Raw genomic sequence first — 22,820 nt, 5'->3', positions numbered from 1 at the left:
AGCACAGAGTGAGCACTTAAAAGATACCACAAATATTATTATTATAATAATAATGTCGGTATTTGTTAAGCGCTTCCTATGCGCAGAGCACTGTTCTACGCGCTGGGGTAGATACAGGGTCATCAGGTTGTCCCACGTGAGGCTCACAGTTCATCCCCATTTTACAGATGAGGTAACTGAGGCCCAGAGAAGTGAAGTGACCTGCCTCAGGGCACAAAGCAGACAAGGGGCGGAGCTGGGATTCGAACCCATGACCTCTGACTCCCAAGCCCGGGCTCTTTCCACTGAGCCACGCTGCTTGTCTAACGTTACCTAACGTAACGATAACGTTATTAACGTTCTCGTTGTCAAACTGGGAAAATTTCAAGGCAAGAAGCAGTGTTGCCTAGTGGTTAAAGCTCGGCCCTGGGAGTCAGAAGGACCTGGGTTCTAATTCCAGCTCTGCCACTTGTCTGCTTTGTGCCCTGGGGCAAGTCACTTAACTATGCTTCAGGGTAGCGGCGTAGCTTAGTGGAAAGGGCCCGGGCTTGGGAGTCAGAGATCGGGGTTCGAATCCCAGCTCCCCCACTTGTCTGCTGTGTGACCTTGGACAAGTCACTTCACTTCTCTGTGCCTCAGTGACCTCATCTGTAAAATGGGGATTAAGACTGTGAGCCTCACGTGGGACAACCTGCTTACCCTGCATCCACCCCAGCGCTTAGGACAGAGCTTGGCACACAGTAAGCGCTTAACAAATGTCACAATTATTATTAAAATGGGGATAAGACTGCGAGCCCTATATGACGCAGGGACCGTGTCCAACCCGATTTGTCTGCACGTACCACAGCGCTTAGAACAGTGCCTGGCACGTAGTAAGTGCTCAACAAATACCATTAAAAAAGACTATAAAGGAGCTTGGATAGTAAGGGACACCCCTCCCCAAAGAAAATGGAGATGAAAACTGTGAGCCTCATGTGGGACATGGACTGTGTCCAACTAGAGAAGCAGCACGGCTCAGTGGAAAGAGCACGGGTTTGGGAGTCAGAGGTCATGGGTTCGAATCCCAGCTCCGCCCCTCGTCAGCTGGGTGACTGTGGGCAAGTCACTTAACTTCTCTGGGCCTCAGTTCCCTCATCTGCAAAATGGGGATTAAGACTGCGAGCCTCATGTGGGACAACCTGATGACCCTGTATCTACCCCAGCGCTTAGAACAGTGGTCTGCACGTAGTAAGCGCTTAACAAATACCAACATAATTATTATTATCTCGTATCTACAGTACTGTGCTTTGCACACAGTAAGCGCTCAATAAATATGGGTGACTGATTACTTCAGCTCTTAGAACAGTGCTTGGCACATAGTATGCACTTAACAAATACCACAATTAATGAATACAACCGATGGTACTGCTCACGGGAGGTGCACTGACAGACGGATTGGTTGATGGCCGGAATCAGCAGTATGGCATAGCGGAGACAGCCCGGGCCTGGGAGTCGGAAGGTTGGGGGTTCTAATCCCGGCTCTGCCACTTGTCTGCTGTGTGGCCTCGAGCAAATCACTTCACATCTCTGTGCCTCAGTTACCTCATCCGGAGACTGGGGATTGAGACCGTGAGCCCCACATGGGTCAGAGATTGTGTCCTACCTAATTTCCTTGTACCCACCCCAGCACTTAGTACAGTGCCTGGCACGTAGTAAGCGCTTAACAAATACCCCAATTATTATTATTATCACTACTAGATGGACTGATAGACGTCCAGAACCTCGTTCCTTCGGCGAGACGGAATTCCTCCGGAGAGGAATTGTCCCAGGGAAGAATTGAAATCCCAGGCAGCTTTTGCTGGGGGGGGGGAGGACCAAATGGGATCGCTGATTTGAAACTTCACACCCCAGAAACCCCCTTGGGGGACAACGCACCTTTATCTGCTGAGCAGATGTAGACGTGCACCTGGGGGAAAAAAAAAAAATCACCGACGAGAGGCGACGTGGCGTCGGCGGGTGGAATTTTAATCCGAAGTTTGTAGGCTTCAAAGAGCAGCGTGTCCCCTGACTAGATAATTACAATATTCCTGGAAATGTCACCCGTGTTGATGGTGGTTATTTTGGGAGGTGGAATGTTTATTATAAATACACCGGGCTTCCAGTCTCCTGCCAGAACAGGTGATCAGAGAGGCAGCTTGGGAAATTGGATGGGTGTTCGGAGCCCGGTTTCTTAGATGTTCCTCTCCCCTGGCGGGGACCCACAGGGAAGGAATCGCACAAAGACAAGTGGGGTGGCCCAGTGGAAAGAGCCTGGGCCTGGGAGTCAGGGGAGCTGGGCTCTAACTCCAGCTCCCGCCACTTGTCTGCTGTGTGATTCTGGGCAAGTCACATGACTTCTCTGGTCCTCAGTTCCCTCACCTGCAAAATGGGGTCTAAGCCTGGGAGCCTCAAGTGGGACAGGGACCGTGTCCAACCCGATTATCTTATACCAACCTCAGCACTCAGTGCCTGGGACACAGTAAGTGGTTTCACTCATTTATTCATTCAATCGCATTTATCGGGCGCTTACTGTGTGCAGGGCACTGTACTAAGTGCTTGGGAAGTACAATTCAGTAACAAATAGAGACAATCCCTGCCTACAACGGGCTGAAATACCATAAGAAAAAAAAGGGGGAACTCTGTCCCGCCATATACCACCCCCATCCCCGCAGAAACCCAGCCTGTGGTCGGCAAGCAAGCAACCTGCCGTGAGCCACCCGGAAACACAGGCCCTGTTGATTTGCGAGCGATTGTTGCGCCATGTTTTGAGGGGGGAAGCGAGGGGTGGGCGGTGGCGGGGAACAGAGTGTAATTTGCGATGGATCGATAAGCAATTTCTTTTCAAGCTCTCGTCCTTCCACTGAGCGAGGCTCTCAGATCCGACCCGAGCAAACAGATTTAGAAAGTGGACGAATGACGAGAGGGCGTCTAGCGCGCCCTGAGGTTACCTCAACGGAATCTTTCCGCGCGTGTCCGGCAAAGCCCCCGGACGCTTTCCTTGAGGATGGTGGGTGGTTTTCCGGGGAGGGGCCCGGGAACAGGGCGACCCCGGGCCCTCCCGGCGAACGTCGGTCCGTCCGGGGAATATTTAGGGGAGCACGGGAATGGCAACTCTAGGCCCAAGCCTTGCAACCCTCCTAGTTAGTTCTCCCACATGGCGAGGCTCGCCAGAACTGGCTCCTTGCTCCTTCTGCTTGTCACTGGGAGACATAAATAATAATAATAATGATGTTGGATTTTTTTAAGCGCTTACTATGTGCCACGCACTGTTCTAAGCGCTGGGATAGATACGAGGTAATCAGGTTGTCGTACGTAAGGCTCGCGGTCTTCATCCCCATTTTACAGATGAGGTAACTGAGGCACAGAGAAGTTAAATGACTCGCCCACGGTCACACAAGTGACAAGAGCCGGGATTAGAACCCACGACCTTCTGACTCCCAGGCCTGGGCTCTATCCACTACGACAGGCTAGAAGGGGCCCGGGGAACCCTCTAGGTCCCAGCCCACCTCTTGCCCTGTTGCCCCCAGCAAAGCCCCCTCCCCTCGCTTCCCACCAGAAGGGAGAGCGTCTGGGCCGGTCACGTTATTCTCTTCACGCACCCAAGCGTTCAGCACAGTGCTTTGCACGTGGTAAACACTCCGTAAATAGGAGGGGCAGACGCCACTTGCTCTAAATCATGTGGGAGCCTGGCCTCTTCCTCCTCCTCTTCCTGAGGGACCTCAGCAAACAGCCAACGCACTGGGCTGCTCGGACTCGCTGCAGTCATACAGGGGCCAGAGGCTTCACTACCCCCACGGACGAAGGACGCCAGCGGTCAGCGGACGCCCCCGCCGCCGGAGAAAACCGCAGATGCCCCCGTGGACAGTGACGAACCAGGGTCCTCCGGACATCCCACGGGTAGAGGGGACCGGCGGCCAGCAGACAACCCCATGGACAGAGAAAACCCACATCCACCAGACCTCCCCATTGGTAGAGAAAAACAAAGGTCAGCAGACAACCTCATGGACGGAGAAGACCGGCGGTCGGCGGACGCTCCCGTGGACAGAGAAAACTAGCTTCCACAAGACTCCCCCACAGAGAAAAACAAAGGCCAGCTGACATCCCCACAGCCGGTGGTCAGCGAGCACGCCCATGGACGGAAAAAACAGCGGGCAGCCCCCACGGACAAAGAAAACCAGCGGTCGGCGGACACCCCCGTGGATGGAGGAAACCGCTCGACGCCCTCGTGGTTAGAGAATAACGAAGTCCGCCGGACGACGCCACGGAAAGGACAAACCGGCGGTCGGCGTGTGCCCTCGCAGATCGAGAAAACCAGCGGTCAGCGCCTCTCCCGCCCAGGGACAGAGATAACCGGCGGCCGGAGGGCGGGGAAACGTGAAGAGTACTTACGATATGCAGCTCCAAGTAATCTCCGAGCCCTGAAGAGCTGTCCACGCGGACCAAGACCGCTTCCTTCTGTACGGTGCTGAAGCCGATGGCCAGACGGTCAGCCCTCGTGCTGGGCCGGTCGTTGGGCGGCCACTTGTATGTGATCTGTCCGCCGCCTTTGCTGAAGATGTACGTCGTTCCCGCTGGAAAACAAAAGCCGAGGCCCGTCAGCCACCCACGAGGGCACACGGGAAGGGGGCCCTTCCTTATTCAATCACTCGGACTTTGGGAGCGCCTACTGGGTGCAGAGCGCTGTCCTAAACGCTTGGGAGAGTCCAAAACGACGGAGGAGGTGGACACGTTCCCGGTTTACAGTGAGCTTACGGTCTAGAGGGGGTCTCCCTAATCTCTCCTGTCGCCCCAGTTTCCCCTACCGAGGCCGCTGCTCAACACGTTGCTCGGTCACAACTTGTGGAGATTCGCCGATATCCATCGGTCAATCCATGGTATTTACTGAGTGCTTACTGCGTGCAGAGCACTGTACTAACCGTTGGGGAGGGGACAAAACAAGAGAATGAGTAGACAAGTTCCCTGCCCACAGTGAGCTTACAGTCTAGGGCAGGGAGAGACGTTAATAGAAGTAAATCACGGATATCGCTGTGGGGCTGAGGGAGGTGTGAATAATAATAATAATAATAATGTTGGTATTTGTTAAGCGCTTACTACGTGCAGAGAACTGTTCTAAGCGCTGGGGTAGACACAGGGGAATCAGGTTGTCCCACGTGAGGATCACGGCTAATCCCCATTTTACAGATGAGGGAACTGAGGCACAGAGAAGTGAAGTGACTTGCCCACAATCACACAGCTGACAAAGGGCAGAGCTGGGATTCGAACCCATGACCTCTGACTCCAAAGCCTGTGCTCTTTCCACTGAGCCACGCTGATTGGGGCAAGCCACCTCACTTCTCTGTGCCTCAGTTCCCTCATCTGTAAAATGGCCATGAAGACCGTGAGCCCCACGTGGGACAACCTGACTACCTTGTACCTACCCCAGTTTTAGAACAATGCTTGGCACATAGTAAGCGCTTAACAAATGCCATCACCATCATCATCGTTATTATTACAACGGCGACGCAGAAGGCAGTAAGAGGAAAGGAAAGAGGGCCTAGCTGGGGAAGGCCTCTTGGAAGAGTTTCGACAAGGCTCTGAAGAGGGGAAGAGTGATCGTCTGTCGGACACGAGGGAGGGCGTTCCCGGCCCGAGGCAGGCGTGGGCGACATGGACGGGCCCGAGGTACAGTGAGAAAGTTGGCATTAGAGGAGGGAAGTGTGCTGGCTGAACTGTAGAAGGAGAACAGGAAGGTGAGGGAAGAGGGAGCAAGGAGATTGAGGGCTCTGAAGTCGACGGTGAGGGGGAGTAGCGCTTACAGTGGTGAGCGCTTTTCGGCTACCAGAAAAGAAAACGGAGAGCCGACACCCCAGAGCGGCAGGTAAAGAACAACGGGGACATGATCTAGGTGGCCGAAGATCACTCTCCCCATCGCCCCCCGCCCTCACCCCCACAACTGATCCCGGAGAAAAGAGATGGCGGCCTCATCTCTTACAAGACACTGGGGAGATTGGATCAACTTGGGAACCAGGACTCACTGGGAAATGATGTTGGTATTTGTGAAGCGCTTACTATGTGCAGAGCACCGTTCTAAGCGCTGGGGGAGATACAGGGGAATCAGGTTGTCCCTCGTGAGGCTCACAGTCTTCATCCCCATTTTACAGATGAGGGAACTGAGGCCCAGAGAAGTGAAGTGACTTGCCCACAGTCACACAGCTGACAAGGGGCAGAGTCGGAAATTATCCATATAATTTGGACCTCTGAGATTCAAAAGCTTTTACTATTATTACTATTACTACCAATAATAATGATAACTGTGGCTTTTGCTAAGTGCTTCCGACATGCCAGGCACTGTTCTAAGCGCTGGGGTAGATACAAGCAAATCGGGTTGCACACAGTCCCTGTCCCGCGTTGGGCTCACGGTCTTCATTCCCATCCACCCAGAGGAGGGAACTGAGGCACACAGAAGTGGAGTGACTCGCTCAAGGTCACACAGCAGATAAGTGGCCGACATCCTTCTGACTTCCCGGCCCGGGCTCTCTCCACTGGCACCTACTGTGTGCAGAACACAGGGCTAAGTGCTCGGGAGAGTACAATACAACCGAGTTGGTAGACGTGTTCCCTGCCCACAGCGGGCTGACAGTCTAGACGCGGAGACAGACACCCTCTCCCCGGAATCATCCAGCGATCTTGGGTAGTTGGTGTTGGAGGGTGGGGAAGGCGGGAGGGGAAGTAGACAGGAAGTGGGAAATGGAGCCGACGTTGTAATAATCTGCACGATTCGCATGCAAAAAAAAAAAAAAAAAGCCCAAGTGAGGAGACGAGCAAGGGACCCTCATTACTGGAATGATGGAAGTTAAATACAAGGGATTTAGAGAATCGTTAATAGGCTGGAGCGATTTCCTTGGGAGGAAAGATTAAGAGAATTAAATATGTTCTGCTTGACTAAGTGAAGACATGACAATTGCCGTCAAAGGGGGGCAAAAGGCGGAGAGCAACAGGGAAAGAGAGAATGGGGGAGAGGATCACTTTAACAGAGCGTCCGAGGATAAGGAAGCTCAATGAAAGAAAAAATACAGAGCCCTGAGATAAATATCGATGTTCTCTTGCAGGGCGACTTGATCACCCAAACCGTGGCGCCGCATCACTTTGCCGAGACGGGACTCAGGGAGAAAGTCACCGAAGAATTGGCTCAAAGTCAGCAGTGCTGGGTCGGCGCAAAGAAGCAACTAACTACGGTGATTAAGACTGTGAGCCCCATGCGGGACAGCGACTCTGTCCAACTCAGTTTGCTTGTATCCGACCCGGCGCTTAGTATAGTTCTCGGCGCAAAATGAGCATCTCACAAACGCCACAATCATTATTATTTACAACCCAGAACTCGTAAGAAACAACGTGGCTTAGTTGAAAGAGCACGGGCCTGGGAGTCAGAAGGAGCTGGGTTCTAATCCTGGCTCTGCCACTTGTCTGTTGTGTGACCTTGGGCAAGTCACTTCACTTCTCTGGGCCACGGTTCCTTCATCTGTAAAACGGGGATGAAGACCGTGAGCTCCATGTGGGACAGGGACCGTATCCGACCTGATTACCCTCTATCCACCCCATTATTATTTTTAGTATTATTACTATTATCATCCAGAATACCTGAAGAATCCTATGGGAATTGATTGAGGGAATCCAACCCCTCCCTCAGCCCCACAAGACTTATGACCCTATCCCTAGTTTATTTCTCTCTATTAATGTCTGTCTTCCCATCTTGACCGTAAGCTGTTGCGAGCAGGGAATGTGCCTGTATTATTGCACTTTCCCAAGCACTTAGTACAGTGCTTTGCGCACAGTAAGCACGCAATAAGTGTGACCGAATGAATGAACGAACTCCATTTCCCAATTTCTTCAGCTCACAATAGGGATTTCCCCCCTCACAGCCGTTCTCAAGGAGAGATCAGCAGATACCTCTAGCTATAGCTCAAGGGAAAAACAGAGAGATAGACGTAAATAGAGATAGACTAGCCATAATTAATAATGATGGTATTCGTTAAGCACCTACTACGTGCCAAGCACTGTTCTAAGCACTGGGGCACATATAATTTAGTTGCCATTGTTTTTACGAGATGTTCTTCCCCTTGACGCTGTTTAGTGCCATCGTTCTTGTCTGTCCGTCTCCCCCGATTAGACTGTAAGCCCGTCAAACGGCAGGGACTGTCTCTATCTGTTGCCGACTTGTTCATCCCAAGCGCTTAGTAGAGTGCTCTGCACATAGTAAGCGCTCAATAAATACTATTGAATGAATATAAGGTAATCGGGTTGTCCCACGTGGGGTTCGCAGTCTGAATTCCCATTTTACAGATGAAGTAGCTGAGGCACAGAGAAGCTAAGTGACTTGCCCAAAGTCACACGGCTGACGAGTGGCAGAGTCGGACGCGACCTATGACGCTCAAGCGCGGGCTTTAACTGTGCTATGTGTTCAGCGCTTACTAGATGCCAAACACTGTGCTAAGTGCCGGGGTAGATTCGGGATCACCAGGTCCCGTACGGGGCTCACGGTACTTGGGAGGGAGAACAGATAATGAATCCCCCCGCCCAGCCCCAAGTGCACTTCGGTAATTTATTTATTTCTATTTTTATTTAAGTCTGCCTCCCCCCACCTAGACTGTAAGCTCGTTGTGGGCAGGGAACGTGCCCGCCAACTCTGTTCTACCGACCTCTCTCACGCACTCAGTACGGTGCTCTGCACACAGTCAGCGCTCAATCGATACGATCGACTGACTGACCTGGCCCGGGTGCAAAGGACAGAACCGCGATCCACAAAACCCCACGAATGCCCGTTGCATCTGTCGAACCGCCAAACGGGTTTTGGGTTCCGGCTGCCTTCGGAGTCATTTTTACGGCTCACTTTGGGAGAGAACGGGTCATTTCTTACTTCGCTAAGAAACGTCTGGCTGGTGGACATCAATCGCTAATCAAGATGCGTTATTTAGACTTGGGTGGTTATTCCTTCCTGGCTGATGTCTTTTCATATCCTGTACCGTTCTCAGTGGACGGGATGGATTTCTCGTTCCCGTTTGCCGGAGTTGCCTAAGCGTGACTATTCTTTACCCCCCTCGACGCTATCGACTCGCTCGTTTCGGAGCTCCCTTATAATAGCGATGCAATCACAACCCAGCATTTAACTAAGAGAGCAGTGCTTTCGGAGCTGCCAACAGTAGAAAACAGGCATGGTGAATATTAACGGATTCCAACAAATGAGTTTGCACTCATTATCATAAGCAATTACTTACTGTTTAGATGCTGCCGGTATTAAATTGGCAGGCAATTTGCAAGAATTAAAACGGAACGTAAAGCGTTCTCAAATTCCAACCAGCCTCGGAGCCCAAAAGCTAGATCCGCAGACCACATCTGCGGAAACTATCGAACCAGGGGCGACTTTTTTATGGTATTTCTTAAGTGTTCGCTATGAGCCAGTTACTGTACTGAGCGCTGGGATAGATACAAGCTTAACTGGGTCGGACACAATCCCCGTCCCATGTGGTGCTCGCTGTCTTGATCGCCATTTTACAGCTGATGGAACTGAGGCGCAGACAAGTTCAGTGACTTGCCCAAGGTCACACAGCAGATAGGTTTTTGCAGAATTGTACATTCCAAGCGCTTAGTACAGTGCTCTGCACATAGGAAGCGCTCAATAAATACTATTGAATGAATAAGTGGCAGAGCCGGGAGTTCAATAAGAGTGTGACCCCCCCCCCCCAAGTTCAAGGAGCACTGTTTATCGGAGAAGCAGCATGGCGCAGTGATTAGAACCCGGGCCTCGGAGTCAAAAGGACATGGGTTCTAATCCCGGCTCCGCCGCTTGCCTGCTGTGTGACCTTGGGCAAGTCATTCACTCCTCTGGGCCTTAGTTCCCTCATCTGTAAACCGGGGATTGTGACTGTGAGCACCACGTGGGCAAGGGACTGCGTCCAACTCGATTTGCTCGCATCCACCCCAGCGCTCAGTACAGCGCCTGGCACATAGTAAGGCCTTAACCAATACCTAATTGTTATCGGTATTATTATTATAAAAGTAATGATGATAATCATGATGTTCGCTTAGTGCTTTCTCTGTGCCAAGCACTGGGGTAGGCACAAGATAACCAGGTCGGACACATTCCCAGGCCCACATAGAGACATGCGTACGTAATGAGAAGCAGCGTGGCTCAGAGGAAAGAGCACGGGCTTGGGAGTCAGAGGTCGTGGGTTCGAATTCCAGCTCTGCCCCTTGTCAGCTGTGTGACTGTGGGCAAGTCACTTCACTTCTCTGGGCCTCAGTTCCCTCATCTGTAAAATGGGGATCGAGACTGTGAGCCTCACGTGGGACAACCTGAATACCTTGTATCTCCCCCAGCGCTTAGAACAGTGCTCTGCACATAGTAAGCGCTTAACAAATACCGACATTATTATTATTATAATGATACGGTCTTAGTTTCGCTTGTATTCTCCCTACTCTCTCGTTTCCTGTGAAGAGGATGTGTGGGCCAGCGGAAAGAGCCTTCGGCTGGAAGTCAGGAGACCTGGGTTCGGCTCTGCCACTGAGCTTGCTGGGTAACCTCGGGGGAGTCGCTTAATCTCCCTGTGCCTCGGTTTCCTCACCCGTAAATCAATCCATCGTAGATCGATCCTTTGTCTCGTATCCCGACCTCACGCTAAGCCCCGTTCTCTGCTCCGGCACGGAGGAAGCGCTTAACAAATCCCGTCATCGGGAAGTATTACCACGGCCGACTTGGGCCGGCCTGACCCGGCTCTCCACTGGGTGATGATGGCCAGCCGGGCCACCGGAGCACCGAGATGCCAGCCGGGACACCAGAGGGCTGAGATGCCAGCCTTGGGGACTTGAAGCCCTTGGTTCGTCTCTGCTGAAGGGGCTCTACCATCCTGCCACCTCTCTGGAAGACATTCAGGCGCCTCTGCTCTTCGGTGAAGCCCCCTACCCGTGCTGTGCCCAACGGAAGCCCAGACTATCTACAGCGGGAATCCGCAGACGTGCCGCTTTGGCCAAGAAGCATCCAGGTCTTTCCAATCTCATCCCCGAGGAGCAAGCAGACAAATCAACATCGGTCTTGCCAAAGAGAAGCATGTGGCCTAGTGGAGAGAGCCCGGGGCCCGGGAGCCAGAAGGACCTGGGTCCTAATCCCGATTCCCTCACTTGTCTGCTGGGTGACCTTGGGTAAGTCACCTCACTTCTCTTGACCTCATTTCCCTCGGCTGTAAAACGGAGATTAAGACCGGGAGTCCCACGTGGGACAGGGATTGCGTCCAACCCGATTATCTTGGATCTACCCCAGCGCTTGGTACAGTGCCTGGCCATAGTAAGCGCTTAACAAATACCATTTTTTTAAAAAAATAAAAGTTGGCTCCCAGATTTTGCTACAGAGCACTGTGGCAAGCAGCTGACCCCCCCCCCCCCAAGTCCCTGGCTCATTTCCAAGCAAGACGGTGCTACACTAACAGACAGATCCTTCTGAAAAAGCCAAGATGGGTCTCTCCACCTCCCCGACAAACTCTCCTCCTCTCGGATGCAAAGCTCAGCTATCAGTCTTCAGGGGCCGCTTGCCGGCCCGTTGGCCGAAAAGGGAGGAAGCGCTCGCCTCGGAAGATATCTCAGAAGCGTCGTTCTGCGTGATCGATGGTGGAGTGTGAGTTTGGGGAAGGAAGAGACCCGGCCAGAGGTGAAAAAGCTTCCCTCTAAAGACCACCCGGGGGGATGAGGGAAGAGTCCCAGCCAAAGAGCGCTTCTTTACGGCAGCCCAACCTCTGAGAGGCCTCGCTACCGGGTTCAGCCTCACGCTGACGGGATTGATCGCTAATGGAACCTGGGTCCAGATCACAACATACATAATGATCGTAAAAAATAACGATCCTAATAAGAATGGCAATATTTTTTAAGCACTTCCTCTGTGTCAAGCACCGGCTAAGTACCGGGATAGATGACAGATAATCAGATCGGTCTTAGTTCCCGTCCTACCCAGGACTTCCAATCGAATCAATCAGTGGTACTTATGTATACATCTTTAATTTTATTTATTTGTATTATTGATGTCTATTTGCATTGATATTGATGTCTGTCTCCCCCCTCCCTGCCCAGACTGTGAGTTCGTTGTGGGCAGGGACTATAACTCTTTATTTTTGCACTGTACTTTCCCAAGTGCTCAGTTCACAGTAAGAGCTTAATAAAGCAGCGCGGCTCCGTGGGAAGAGCCTGGGCTTCGGAGTCAGAGGTCATGGGTTCGACTCCCGGCTCTGCCACTCGTCAGCTGTGTGACCGTGGGCGAGTCACTTAACCTCTCTGTGCCTCAGTTACCTCAATCTGTAAAATGGGGATTAACTGAGAGCCTCACGTGGGATACCCTGATGACCCTGTATCTACCCCAGCGCTTAGAACAGTGCTCTGCACATAGTAAGTGCTTAACAAATACCAACGTTGTTATTATTATTATTATAAATACCATTAAATGAATGAATTGGGAGCTTACTGTGTGCAAGGCTATGTCATATTTCTGTATTTATTACTTGTAATTTCTTTATTTCTATTGATGTCTGCCTCTACCTCTAGATCATAAGCTCGTTGTGGGCAGGGAATGTGTCATGACATAGCGGATGGAACTCGGGCCTGGGAGTCAAAGGTCATGAGTTCTAATCCCAGCTCCGCCACTTGGCTGCTGTGTGGCCTTGGGCAATCCACCTCACTTCTCCGGGCCTGTTACCTCACCCGTAAAATGTGGACGAAGACCGTGAGCCCTACGCGAGACAGCGACTGTGTCCGACCCGATTTGCCTGTATCCACCCCAGTGCTTAGTACAGCACCTGGCACATTCTAAGCGCTTAACAAATGCCAGAAAAAAATGTTTTAAATCCTCCATCCCTCCCTCCCACTCACAAGGCTCAAGAGTCCTAGCGGTGCTTCTCTTCAAGGACGACAGTGCTTGGGGAGATGGATTTCATCAGCGCCACTCACAGCACAGCATATTTAGCTAACTACGAGACACAACGTTCCTCCTGCCCCCGGGGGTGAGATCCACTGCCAGAAAGGGAAAGGCAACGGAGCCTTTTTGCCGAACGCCTTGAGCCAGAGTAGGTCTTGCGTCTCGAAAATTTACAATCCACACACCCGGTTTGGCAATCCAGAAATCAATAGAGAACCGACGGCGGGGAAATATATGGCACGTTCCGGGAAAACATGGGGCGGACGGAAGCCAAGACGTATTTGAAGTTCATTACACCACTGTTGATGCCAGCTTGTTCTTTCGGAGAGACGGATCCAGACATTTGCGTTTCTTCCTCCACGAAGGTTAGGTTTTGGGGGGTTTTTTAATGGTATTTCTTAAGCGCTTACATTATGGCAGGCACTCCTCTTCTCCCAACCCTTCTGCATCGCCCTGACTTGCTCCCTTTATTCGTCCCCTCTCCCAGCCCCGCAGCACTTGTGTGTGTCTGTCATTTATTTATTTCTATTTATATCTGTCTCCCCGTCTAGACTGTAAGCTCATTGTGGGCAGGGAAGGTGTCTGTTTATTGTTACACTTTACTCTTCCGAGCACTTAGTACAGTGCTCTGCACACAGTAAGGCCTCAATAAATAAGATGGACCGATTGCAAGATAATCTGGTTGGACACGGTCCATGTCCCACCTGGGGCTCACAGTCGTATTCTCCGTTTTACAGTTGAGGCTACTGAGGCCCAGAAAAGTCAAGGGACTCTCCCAAGGTCACGCAGCAGACAAGTGGCGGAGCCGGGATTAGAACCCAAGGCCCCCGACGGCCAGGCCCAAGCTCTAACGACTAGGCTTCCCGGGTTAAAGTGTGATTAAACAAACACTGCCTCGGTACTGAATACGTGCAAAGGTAATTGCCGCATCAAAGGAAAGGATAAATCCAAGATGGATGGTATCATTATCCAGCCTGGTAGGTTACGCTGACGCGAGGATGATTCAGATCAAAGAAAGGATTCATTATCTCATTCCAGTCACTCAATCAACTGGGAGAAACCCCAGCACATCAAAGACCCAGAAGAATTCTGCAGGGTTACAGTTGAATCTGTCTAACATGTACACACAGAGAGAAGCGGCGTGGCCCAGTACCTGGCTTTCAGAAGGACCCGGGCTCTAATCCCGACTCCGCCGCTTGTCTCCTTTGCGACTTTGGGCAAGTCAATTCCCTTCTCTGTGCTTCAGTTACCTTGTCTGTAAAATGGGGATTAGGATTTTGAGTCTCACGTGGGACTCGGAGTGCGTCCAGCCTGATTAGCTTGTATATCTACTCCCAACGCTTCGTTACAGTGCCCGGCATACAGTAAGTGGTAAATATCACAGACACACACACACTACCCTCAGCAAGAGTCTACGTATACAAAAAGGCAAATGAATACACACATACGCGCGCTCCCCTTTGCATGGGTCCAGTAAAGTATATATACATATACGTACACTTTTATATATATATATATATATGTAAAACACTAAGGACATACAGTGCTCTGCACATAGTAAGCGCTTAACAAATACCAACATTATTATTATTATTATTATTATTATATGTGGGCTAATAGAAAGAGTATGAGCCCGGGTTCTGTATCCAGCTCTGCGAATTACTCATTGTGTAGCCTTGGACAAGACACTTAACTTCTCTGTGCCCCATCTTTCTCAACTGTAACACAGGGCTTAAATCCCGCTCTCCCCCTATTTCGACTGAATCCCATGTGGGACGGGGACTGTGTCCAACATAATAATAAATAATGTTGGGATTTGTTAAGCGCTTACTATGTGCAGAGCACTGTTCTAAGCGCTGGGGTAGATACAGGGTCATCAGGTTGTCCCCCGTGAGGCTCACAGTCTCAATCCCCATTTTACAGATGAGGTAACTGAGGCCCAGAGAAGTGAAGTGACTCGCCCACAGTCCCACAGCTGCCGAGTGGCAGAGCCGGGATTCGAACCCATGACCTCTGACTCCCAAGCCCGTGCTCTCTCCACTGAGCTACGCTGCTTCTACCCTAGTGTTTAGAACAGTACTTGTCACATAGTAAGTGCTTAACAAATGCCATAACTGTTATTACAGTGAGCGCTTAAATACTATATATATATAAAGAGTACAATAAAGTTGATATACACACACACACATCCTCCGCACGGTATGGGGAAATCTCTGTGTCATACACATCCAAACACACACACACACACACCACACACACACCATCTCCACCGTGGGGGCCCAGTGAAGCTCGATTTCGAAAGCTGCGCTGGATTAAAATAAAACCCAATACATTTGTTTCAAAAATCTCTCTCTGGCTGCAAATCCTACAGGTTCTTTGGATTTAATGAGCCTAATTTAACAGGTGGAAAATCTCAATCCTTCCACGTCCCCGTCCCAAACCACCGTCCCAAACCATGAAACGATTTGTCTGGGAAGGGAGAAGCGGTGATGCCTAGTTGTCTGCGAGTCAGAAGGACCGGGGTTCTAATCCCGGCTCCGCCGCGTGTCCACTGTGTGCACTGGGGTGAGTCACTTCGTTTCTCCGGGCCTCGGTTCCCTCGTCTGTCAAATGGGGATTAAGACTGTGAGCCCCATGGGGGCCGGGGACTGTGTCGGTCCTGAATATCTTGTACCTACCTCAGCACTCCGGACAAGGCCTGGCACCTAGAAAGCACTTAAATTCCAAAAACTGAGATATCTGTTAAGAGCTTATCGCTGCTAAGTACTGTACTAAGCGATGGGGGTAGATACAAGATAATCAGGTCCCCCGGGGGGCTCACAGTATAAGCAGGAGGGAGAACAGGGATTGAATCTAGACTAAGCCCGCGGCGGGCAGGGAACGTGTCTGTTATATCGTACTCTCCGAAGCATTTAGGACAGTGCTCTGCACGCAGTCATCGCTCAATAAATGTGACTGATTGACTGAATCTCCGTTTGGCAGATGAGGGAGCTGAAGCCCAAAGAACAACAATAATAATAATGATAATAATGTTGGTATTTGTTAAGCGCTTACTATGTGCCGAGCACTGTTCTAAGCGCTGGGGTAGATACAGGGTCATCAGGTTGTCCCACGTGGGGCTCACGGTCTTAATCCCCATTTTACAGATGAGGTCACTGAGGCACCGAGAAGTGAAGTGACTTGCCCAAAGTCCCACAGCTGCCGAGCGGCCGAGCCGGGATTCGAACCCATGACCTCTGACTCCAAAGCCCGGGCTCTTTCCACGGAGCCATGCTGAGAAGAGCCGGGATCAGAACCCGAGTCCTCTGGCTTCCGGGCCCGCGTTCTCTCCACCAGGGCATCGGAGAAGAGGAGCTCTGACAAAAGCACTTCCTGGGGCTCTAAAGGACCCTTCTTGCCCTTCGCTAAGGCTCCAGAGGGAAATAATGTTGGTATTTGTTAAGCGCTTACTATGTTTACTATATGCAGAGCACTGTACTAAGCGCTGGGGTAGATCCAGGGTCATCAGGTTGTCCCACGTGAGGCTCACAGTTAATCCCCTTTTTATAGATGAGGGAACTGCGGCACAGAGAAGTGAAGTGACTCGCCCACAGTCACACAGTGACAAGTGGCAGAGCTGGGAGTCGAACCCACGACCTCTGACTCCGAAGCCCAGGCCCTTTTCCACTGAGCCACGCTGCTTCCCGAAAGACGAAAGACGGACCTTCCCTCTTTTGAAGACGTCGAGCTCCTTGAGAGCAAGGAATCTGTGTCCCGCTTCCGTTGTACTACTAACAGAAATGGTATTTGTTAAGCACTTACTCCGTGCCAGGCACTGTACTAAGCGCTGGGGTGGACGCGAACAAATCGGATTGGACGCAGTCCCTGTCCCACGTAGGGCTCCCGGTCTCAAATCCCCATTTTCCAGGTGAGGTCACTGAGGCACGGAGAAGTGAAGCGACCCGGCCAAGGTCACACGGGCGGAGAAGTGGCAGAGTCGAGGTTAGATCCCAGGTCCTCTGACTCCCGGGCCCGGGTTCTGGCCACTGTGCCATTCTGCCAGTAGTAACAGTAAGGAGAGTATCTACTGAGCGCCTACTACGAGAAAGGCAATGTAATAAATGTTGGGGGCAAAAAATGATACACGAGTGAGAAGGAGACGTTGGTCCCCGGCCCCTGAGGGGCTAATTAATAACGTTGGCATTTGTGAAGCGCTTACTCTGTGCAGAGCACCGCTCTAAGCGCTGGGGTAGATACAGGGTAATGAGGTTGTCCCACGTGAGGCTCACCGTCTTAATCCCCATTTTCCAGCTGAGGCAACTGAGGCACAGAGAACTTAGGTGACTTGCTCACGGTCACACGGCTGACCAGTGGCCGAGCCGGGATTCGAACCCATGACCTCCGACTCCCAAGCCCGGGCTCTTTCCACTGAGCCACGCTGCTTCTCTAATCGAAGAGTTGGGGGAGAAGGGATTGGTGAAACAACAGGAGCAAAAACAAGGCCCGATCGGTCAGTTAATCACATTTACCGAGTAGCGTGGCTCAGGGGAGAGAGCCCGGGCTTGGAAGTCAGAGGTCATGAGTTCGAATCCCGGCTCCGCCCCTTGTCAGCTGTGTGGCCGTGGGCCAGGCACTTCACTCCTCCGGGCCTCAGTTCCCTCATCTGTAAAATGGGGATTAACTGTGAGCCCCACCTGGGACAACCCGATGACCCTGTTTCTCCCCCAGCGCTTAGAACGGTGCTCTGCACATAGGAAGCGCTTAACAGATACCGACATTGAAGGAGCGAGGTGAGGCAGGAGCGGGGCAAGGTGGTGGACTCCTCCAAAGCCGACGGTGAGGAGTTTTGGTCTGATGCGGAGGTGGACGGGCAACCACCGGAGGTTTCCTGAGGAGAGGGGAGACGTGGACTGACCGTCCCTGGTAGACTCCACAGACACCTTTGGACCTCGCTACAAATGATCTATTAGGAATGATTTCTTTCTATCAACGCCTGTCTCCCCCTCTAAACCCGAAGCTCTCTGGGGACGGAGAACGCGCCTCCCAACTCCGTGGTACCGTACTCTCCCGAGAGTTTAGTACGGAGAAGCAGCGTGGCTCAGTGGAAAGAGCCTGGGCTTCGGAGTCGGAGGTCATGGGTTCGAATGCCGGCTCGGCCGCTTGGCAGCTGTGCGATGTGGACTTCTCTGTGCCTCAGTTCCCTCATCTGTAAAATGGGGATGAAGACCGGGAGCCCCACGCGGGACGACCCGATTCCCCCGTGTCTACCCCGGCGCTTAGAACGGTGCTCTGCACGTAGTAGGCGCTTAACAAATACCAACATTATTATTACAGTGTTCTGCACACAGTAAGGGCTCAATAAAGAAGCAGCGTGGCTCAGCGGAAAGAGCACGGGCTTCGGAGTCAGAGGTCACGGGTTCGAATCCCGGCTCTGCCACTGGTCAGCTGGGTGACTGTGGGCGAGTCACTTCACTTCTCTGGGCTTCAGTTACCTCATCTGGAAAATGGGGATGAAGACCGGGAGCCCTACGTGGGACAACCCGATTCCCCTGTGTCTACCCCAGCGCTTAGAACAGTGCTCTGCACGTAGTAAGCGCTTAACAAATACCAACATTACTGTTATTATTATTAATAAAGAAAAGCGGCACGGCCTAGTGGAAAGAACAGAGGTCTGGGAGTCAGAGGGCCTGGGTTCTAATCGCGGCTCCGCCTACTGGTCTGCTGTGTGACCTCGGGCAAGTCACTTCTTTTCTCTGGGTCTCAGTTCTCTTGTTCTTCCTCCTGCTGAGACTGTGAACCCCATGCGGGACAGGGACTGCGTCTGACCTGATTAGCTTCCATCTACCCCAGTGCTCAGAACAATGTCTGACACAGCAGCGGGGTGCAGTGAGTACAGCATGGGCCTGAGAGTCAGAAGGTCGTGGGTTCCGATTCCAGCTCCGCCACCTGTCGGCTGTGTGACCTTGGACAAGTCACTTCACTTCTCTGGGCCTCAGTTACCTCACCTGTAAAATGGGGATTGAAACTGTGAGCCCCATGTGGGACAGGGACTGTCTAATCGTATTCGCTTGTACCCACCCCAGCGCTTAGTGCCGTGCCTGGCACACAGTTAAGTGCTTAATAAATACCCTAATTATTGTAATTATTATTATTACATAGGAAGTGCTTAACGAATACCACAGTTATTATAATTATTATTACACTGTAGGCACTTAACAAATACCACAATTATTATTATAATTATTTCTGGCTCTGCCGCTCGTCTGCTCCGTGACCTTGGGCAAGTCACTTAATTCCTCTGTGTCTCGGTTATCTCATCTGTGAAATGGAGATTAAGACCGCAAGCCCCATGTGGGACAGGGACCGCATCCAACCTAGCTGTATCGACCCCAGTGCTTAGAACAACGATTTGCACATAGTAAGCGCTTAACAAATACCAGAAAAGAGGCAAAAAATAAATACTCCATCGACTGACCGATCGATCGCTTCGCCCTCGATAGGTACTCGGTAAATACCACCGACTGCCGGATCGGCTGAGGTAGAGAAGGAGGCCGGCTTTATTTTTGGATCCGAGACTCCGACGAGCCATCAGCCGTTCCCGAGGCGGGTTGACGGAATACCCGGCGGAAAAACCGCAAATGCAGACGGCTGTTCTATCTCGGGAATTAATTACTGCACTCGTGCGGGCCTTGTGATCACGGCTCTGGAGAGTCACTCCCGAACAGGCCTCAACTCGGGGCTGGGTTTCCTTTTTCCAAGTCTGTGGATTCTCTGCAGTCAACCGAAAAGCACGCGGTCGGCTAAAGGAGAGGGGAAGGCCCGCGGGGAAGGGACGGAGGGCGGGATGCAAGGGCGGCAAAGTCCAAGCTCTGACCCCGCACAGCTCTTCCATCTTTGGGTTTCCTGGAGGCAATTCGGGCAACGTGTTCTTCATTGAACATTTGGGATAATCTCATTTTTCTACCAGACAGAAGTGAAAACAGATTACAGCGCGAGGATTAACTGTGTTCACTGGTTTTTCAAAAGAATATATGAATCTTGGGAATATCAGAATAAAGGGAGGGGGCTCCATTGTGGACAGGGAACGTGTCTGCCAACTCTGATGCACGGTACCCTCCCAAGTGCTTAGTTCAGTGTTCTCTCTCTAATAATAATAATAACGTTGGTATTTGTTAAGCGCTTCCTATGTGCCGAGCACTGTTCTAAGCGCTGGGGGAGATACAGGGTAATCAGGTTGTCCCACAGTCTTAATCCCCATTTGACAGATGAGGTAACCGAGGCTCCGAGAAGTTAAATGACTTCCCCAAAGTCACACAGCTGACAGGTGGCGGAGCCGGGATTAGACCCATGACCTCTGACTTCTAAACCCATGCTCTTTCCACTGAGCCACATAGCAATCGTTCAATAAAAACCACTGACGTTGATAATGAGGGGGGCTTTTTTTTTTAATGGCATTAAAAATGGTATGTGGGGAGATAGAGAGCAGATTATTAGCGGCGACTGAGGGCATACACAAACACCAACCTCACATCTTTGTCATTTTTTTAAAAAATAGCATCTGTTAAGCCTTTACCATGTGCCAGGCACTGTACTAAACACCGGGAGAGAAACACGCTAATCAGTTTGGACACCGTCCACGTCCCACACAGGGCTCACAGTCTTAATCCCCGTCTTCCAGATGAGGTCGCTGAGGCCCAGGCAAGTGACTTGCCTAGGGTCACACAGAGGACAGGTGGCAGAGCAGGATTAGAACCCATGTCAGGAGGACTCCTGCTCTAGCCACTAAACCACACTGCTTCCCTGCACTCTTCCACTGGACCTTTCAGAACGGGATAGCTCAGTAACCCAACGAAGGGAAGGACACAAAACACAGAACAGCGGAATATTTAGGCAGCAAGGAAAATTCGCTGCAATTTAGGCTGACGGGTCTCATTTTGGTCGACAACCAGAACACTGTTACATCATCCCAAATCTGTCCGTCTTTTCCTTCGCTTGTGGTGATCGTGGATCGGGGAGAAGCCACGGAGAGGCAGAGAATGCCCCCAGAATTCTGGACCGTACCCCAAATAAATCTTGGGATTTATCTATTTTCCTCTTATCACAGCCTGTATCACGAAAAGCAGCGGAACCTAATGCAAAGAGCCCTGGCTTGGGAGTCAGAGGACCTGGGCTCTAATCCTGCCTCTGCCTCATACCTATTATGTGACCTTGGGAAGTCACCACTTGACCCCTCCATGCCTCAGTTTCCTCATCTGCCAAATAGGGATTCAGTGCCTGTTTCCCTTCCTACATAGACTGTGAGCCCCATGTGTGCCAGGAACTGTGTTTGGCCTGATTATCTTATATCGAACCCAGTGCTTAGTACAATCCTTGGCACACAGTAAGCGCTTAAAATATACCATTATTAGACTGCAAACTCCCTGAGGGCAGGGATCACGATTACTAACTCTGTCATCTTCCAAGGGCTTAGTACGGTGCTCCAAAGACAGTAAGCGCTCAGTAAATACCCCCGATGGACTGAACTGCCGATTCACATTCCCTTTCTTCAACTCTAATTCCTCTGAATTCGCAAATCATCTGGCTCCTTCTTGTCTTTCCTGTTCGGTCCCCGATAAATCCTTTAATCTTTCTTTTTCCTTCCATGTGAATTAGCTTGTGTTCTCTTCCTCAGCCTCCTTCCTTTATTGGGAGCCTTTTTTCCTCATGTTCTCCTTAATCTCATCTCGTACGCTGCACGCCGCTAGTTTTTCCCCTAATGAACTTTCCACCCGCTTGCCCTGTCGGCCCAATCTGATAACAACAGTTCTGGGTTGGGAATCCAGGGAGTTCATTTTTAGTCTCCTCTCTGGTCGTTAGGAGGTAAAGGAGTCCAGGAAGCGGATGATTCCCAAATCTACATCTCCAGCCCTGATTTCTCTCTTCCTCTCTGTGGTCCATCAATCGCGGACCGTGTGCAGAGCACTAAGCTAAGCACTTGGGAGAGTACGATATAAAATACGTCACCTTCCCTTCCCAAAGTAAGCCAGTCTTACATTTCTTCCTGCCTGCATGACTTCTGTACTTGGATGCTCTGTTGACACCACAGATGTCCAAATCGGAACTTCTCCTCTTCCTCCCTAAACCCTGCCTTTCACCTCCCTGTAGATAACACCACTCTCTTCCCCTTCTCACCACCTTGGCAGTATCCTCATTTCTCTCGTTCACCCCCCAGATTCAGTCTGTCAACAAATCCTGTTGGTTCAGAGAAGCAGCGTGGCTCAGCGGAAAGAGCCCGGGCTTTGGAGTCAGAGATCCTGGGTTCGAATCCCGGCTCTGCCACTTGGCAGCTGTGTGACTTTGGGCGAGTCACTTAACCGCTCTGTGCCTCAGTTACCTCATCTGTAAAATGGGGATGAAGACTGTGAGCCCCACGTGGGACAACCTGATTCCCTTGAGTCTACCCCAGCGCTTAGAACAGTGCTCTGCACATAGGAAGTGCTTAACAAATACCAACGTTATTATTATTACCTTCACATCACTGCCCTTTGCTCCTCATTCAAACTGCGACCCCACTGGATTCACGGTCTTAATCCCCCTGTGCTGAGGCCCAGAGAAGTTAAGTCACTTGCACAAAGTCACACAGCAGGTAAGCAGATTAGAACCCATGACCTTCTCCACACCTTTGCTCTAGCCTTAGGCAAGAGACCTTCCCCGATTAAGCCCTCTTTTCCCCTATTCCCTTCCCCTTCTGCGTCACCATCCTACTTGGATCTGCCCTTTTAAGCACTTGATATTCACCTCACCCTCAGGGCCACAGCGGTTTGCTTATCCGCAATTTAGACTCCAGACTGTAAGCTCCTCAAGGGCAAAGATCCTGTCTACCCGACTCTATTGTACTGGATTCTCCCAAGCCATCAGTACAGTGCTCCACACACAG

At 51.3% G+C, this 22,820-nt stretch overlaps 1 protein-coding gene across 27 annotated transcripts in view; it reads right to left on the bottom strand.

Moving 5' to 3' along the window:
- The window catches only part of NRXN1 (neurexin 1), a 637,736-nt gene that overhangs the window by 130,422 nt on the left and 484,494 nt on the right, over positions 1 to 22,820 (bottom strand). For all 27 annotated transcript variants that reach the window (XM_039913064.1, XM_039913065.1, XM_039913071.1 and 24 more), the window contains one exon: positions 4,387 to 4,568. In XM_039913064.1, the coding sequence (XP_039768998.1) occupies positions 4,387 to 4,568 (182 nt within the window). The remainder of the gene's footprint in view (positions 1 to 4,386; positions 4,569 to 22,820) is intronic.

Source organism: Ornithorhynchus anatinus, chromosome 9 (assembly GCF_004115215.2).
Source record: "Ornithorhynchus anatinus isolate Pmale09 chromosome 9, mOrnAna1.pri.v4, whole genome shotgun sequence".
NCBI classification, from domain to species: domain Eukaryota; kingdom Metazoa; phylum Chordata; class Mammalia; order Monotremata; family Ornithorhynchidae; genus Ornithorhynchus; species Ornithorhynchus anatinus.
Note: the sequence above shows the minus strand (reverse complement) of the source record. Positions and strands in the feature narration are given on the sequence as shown.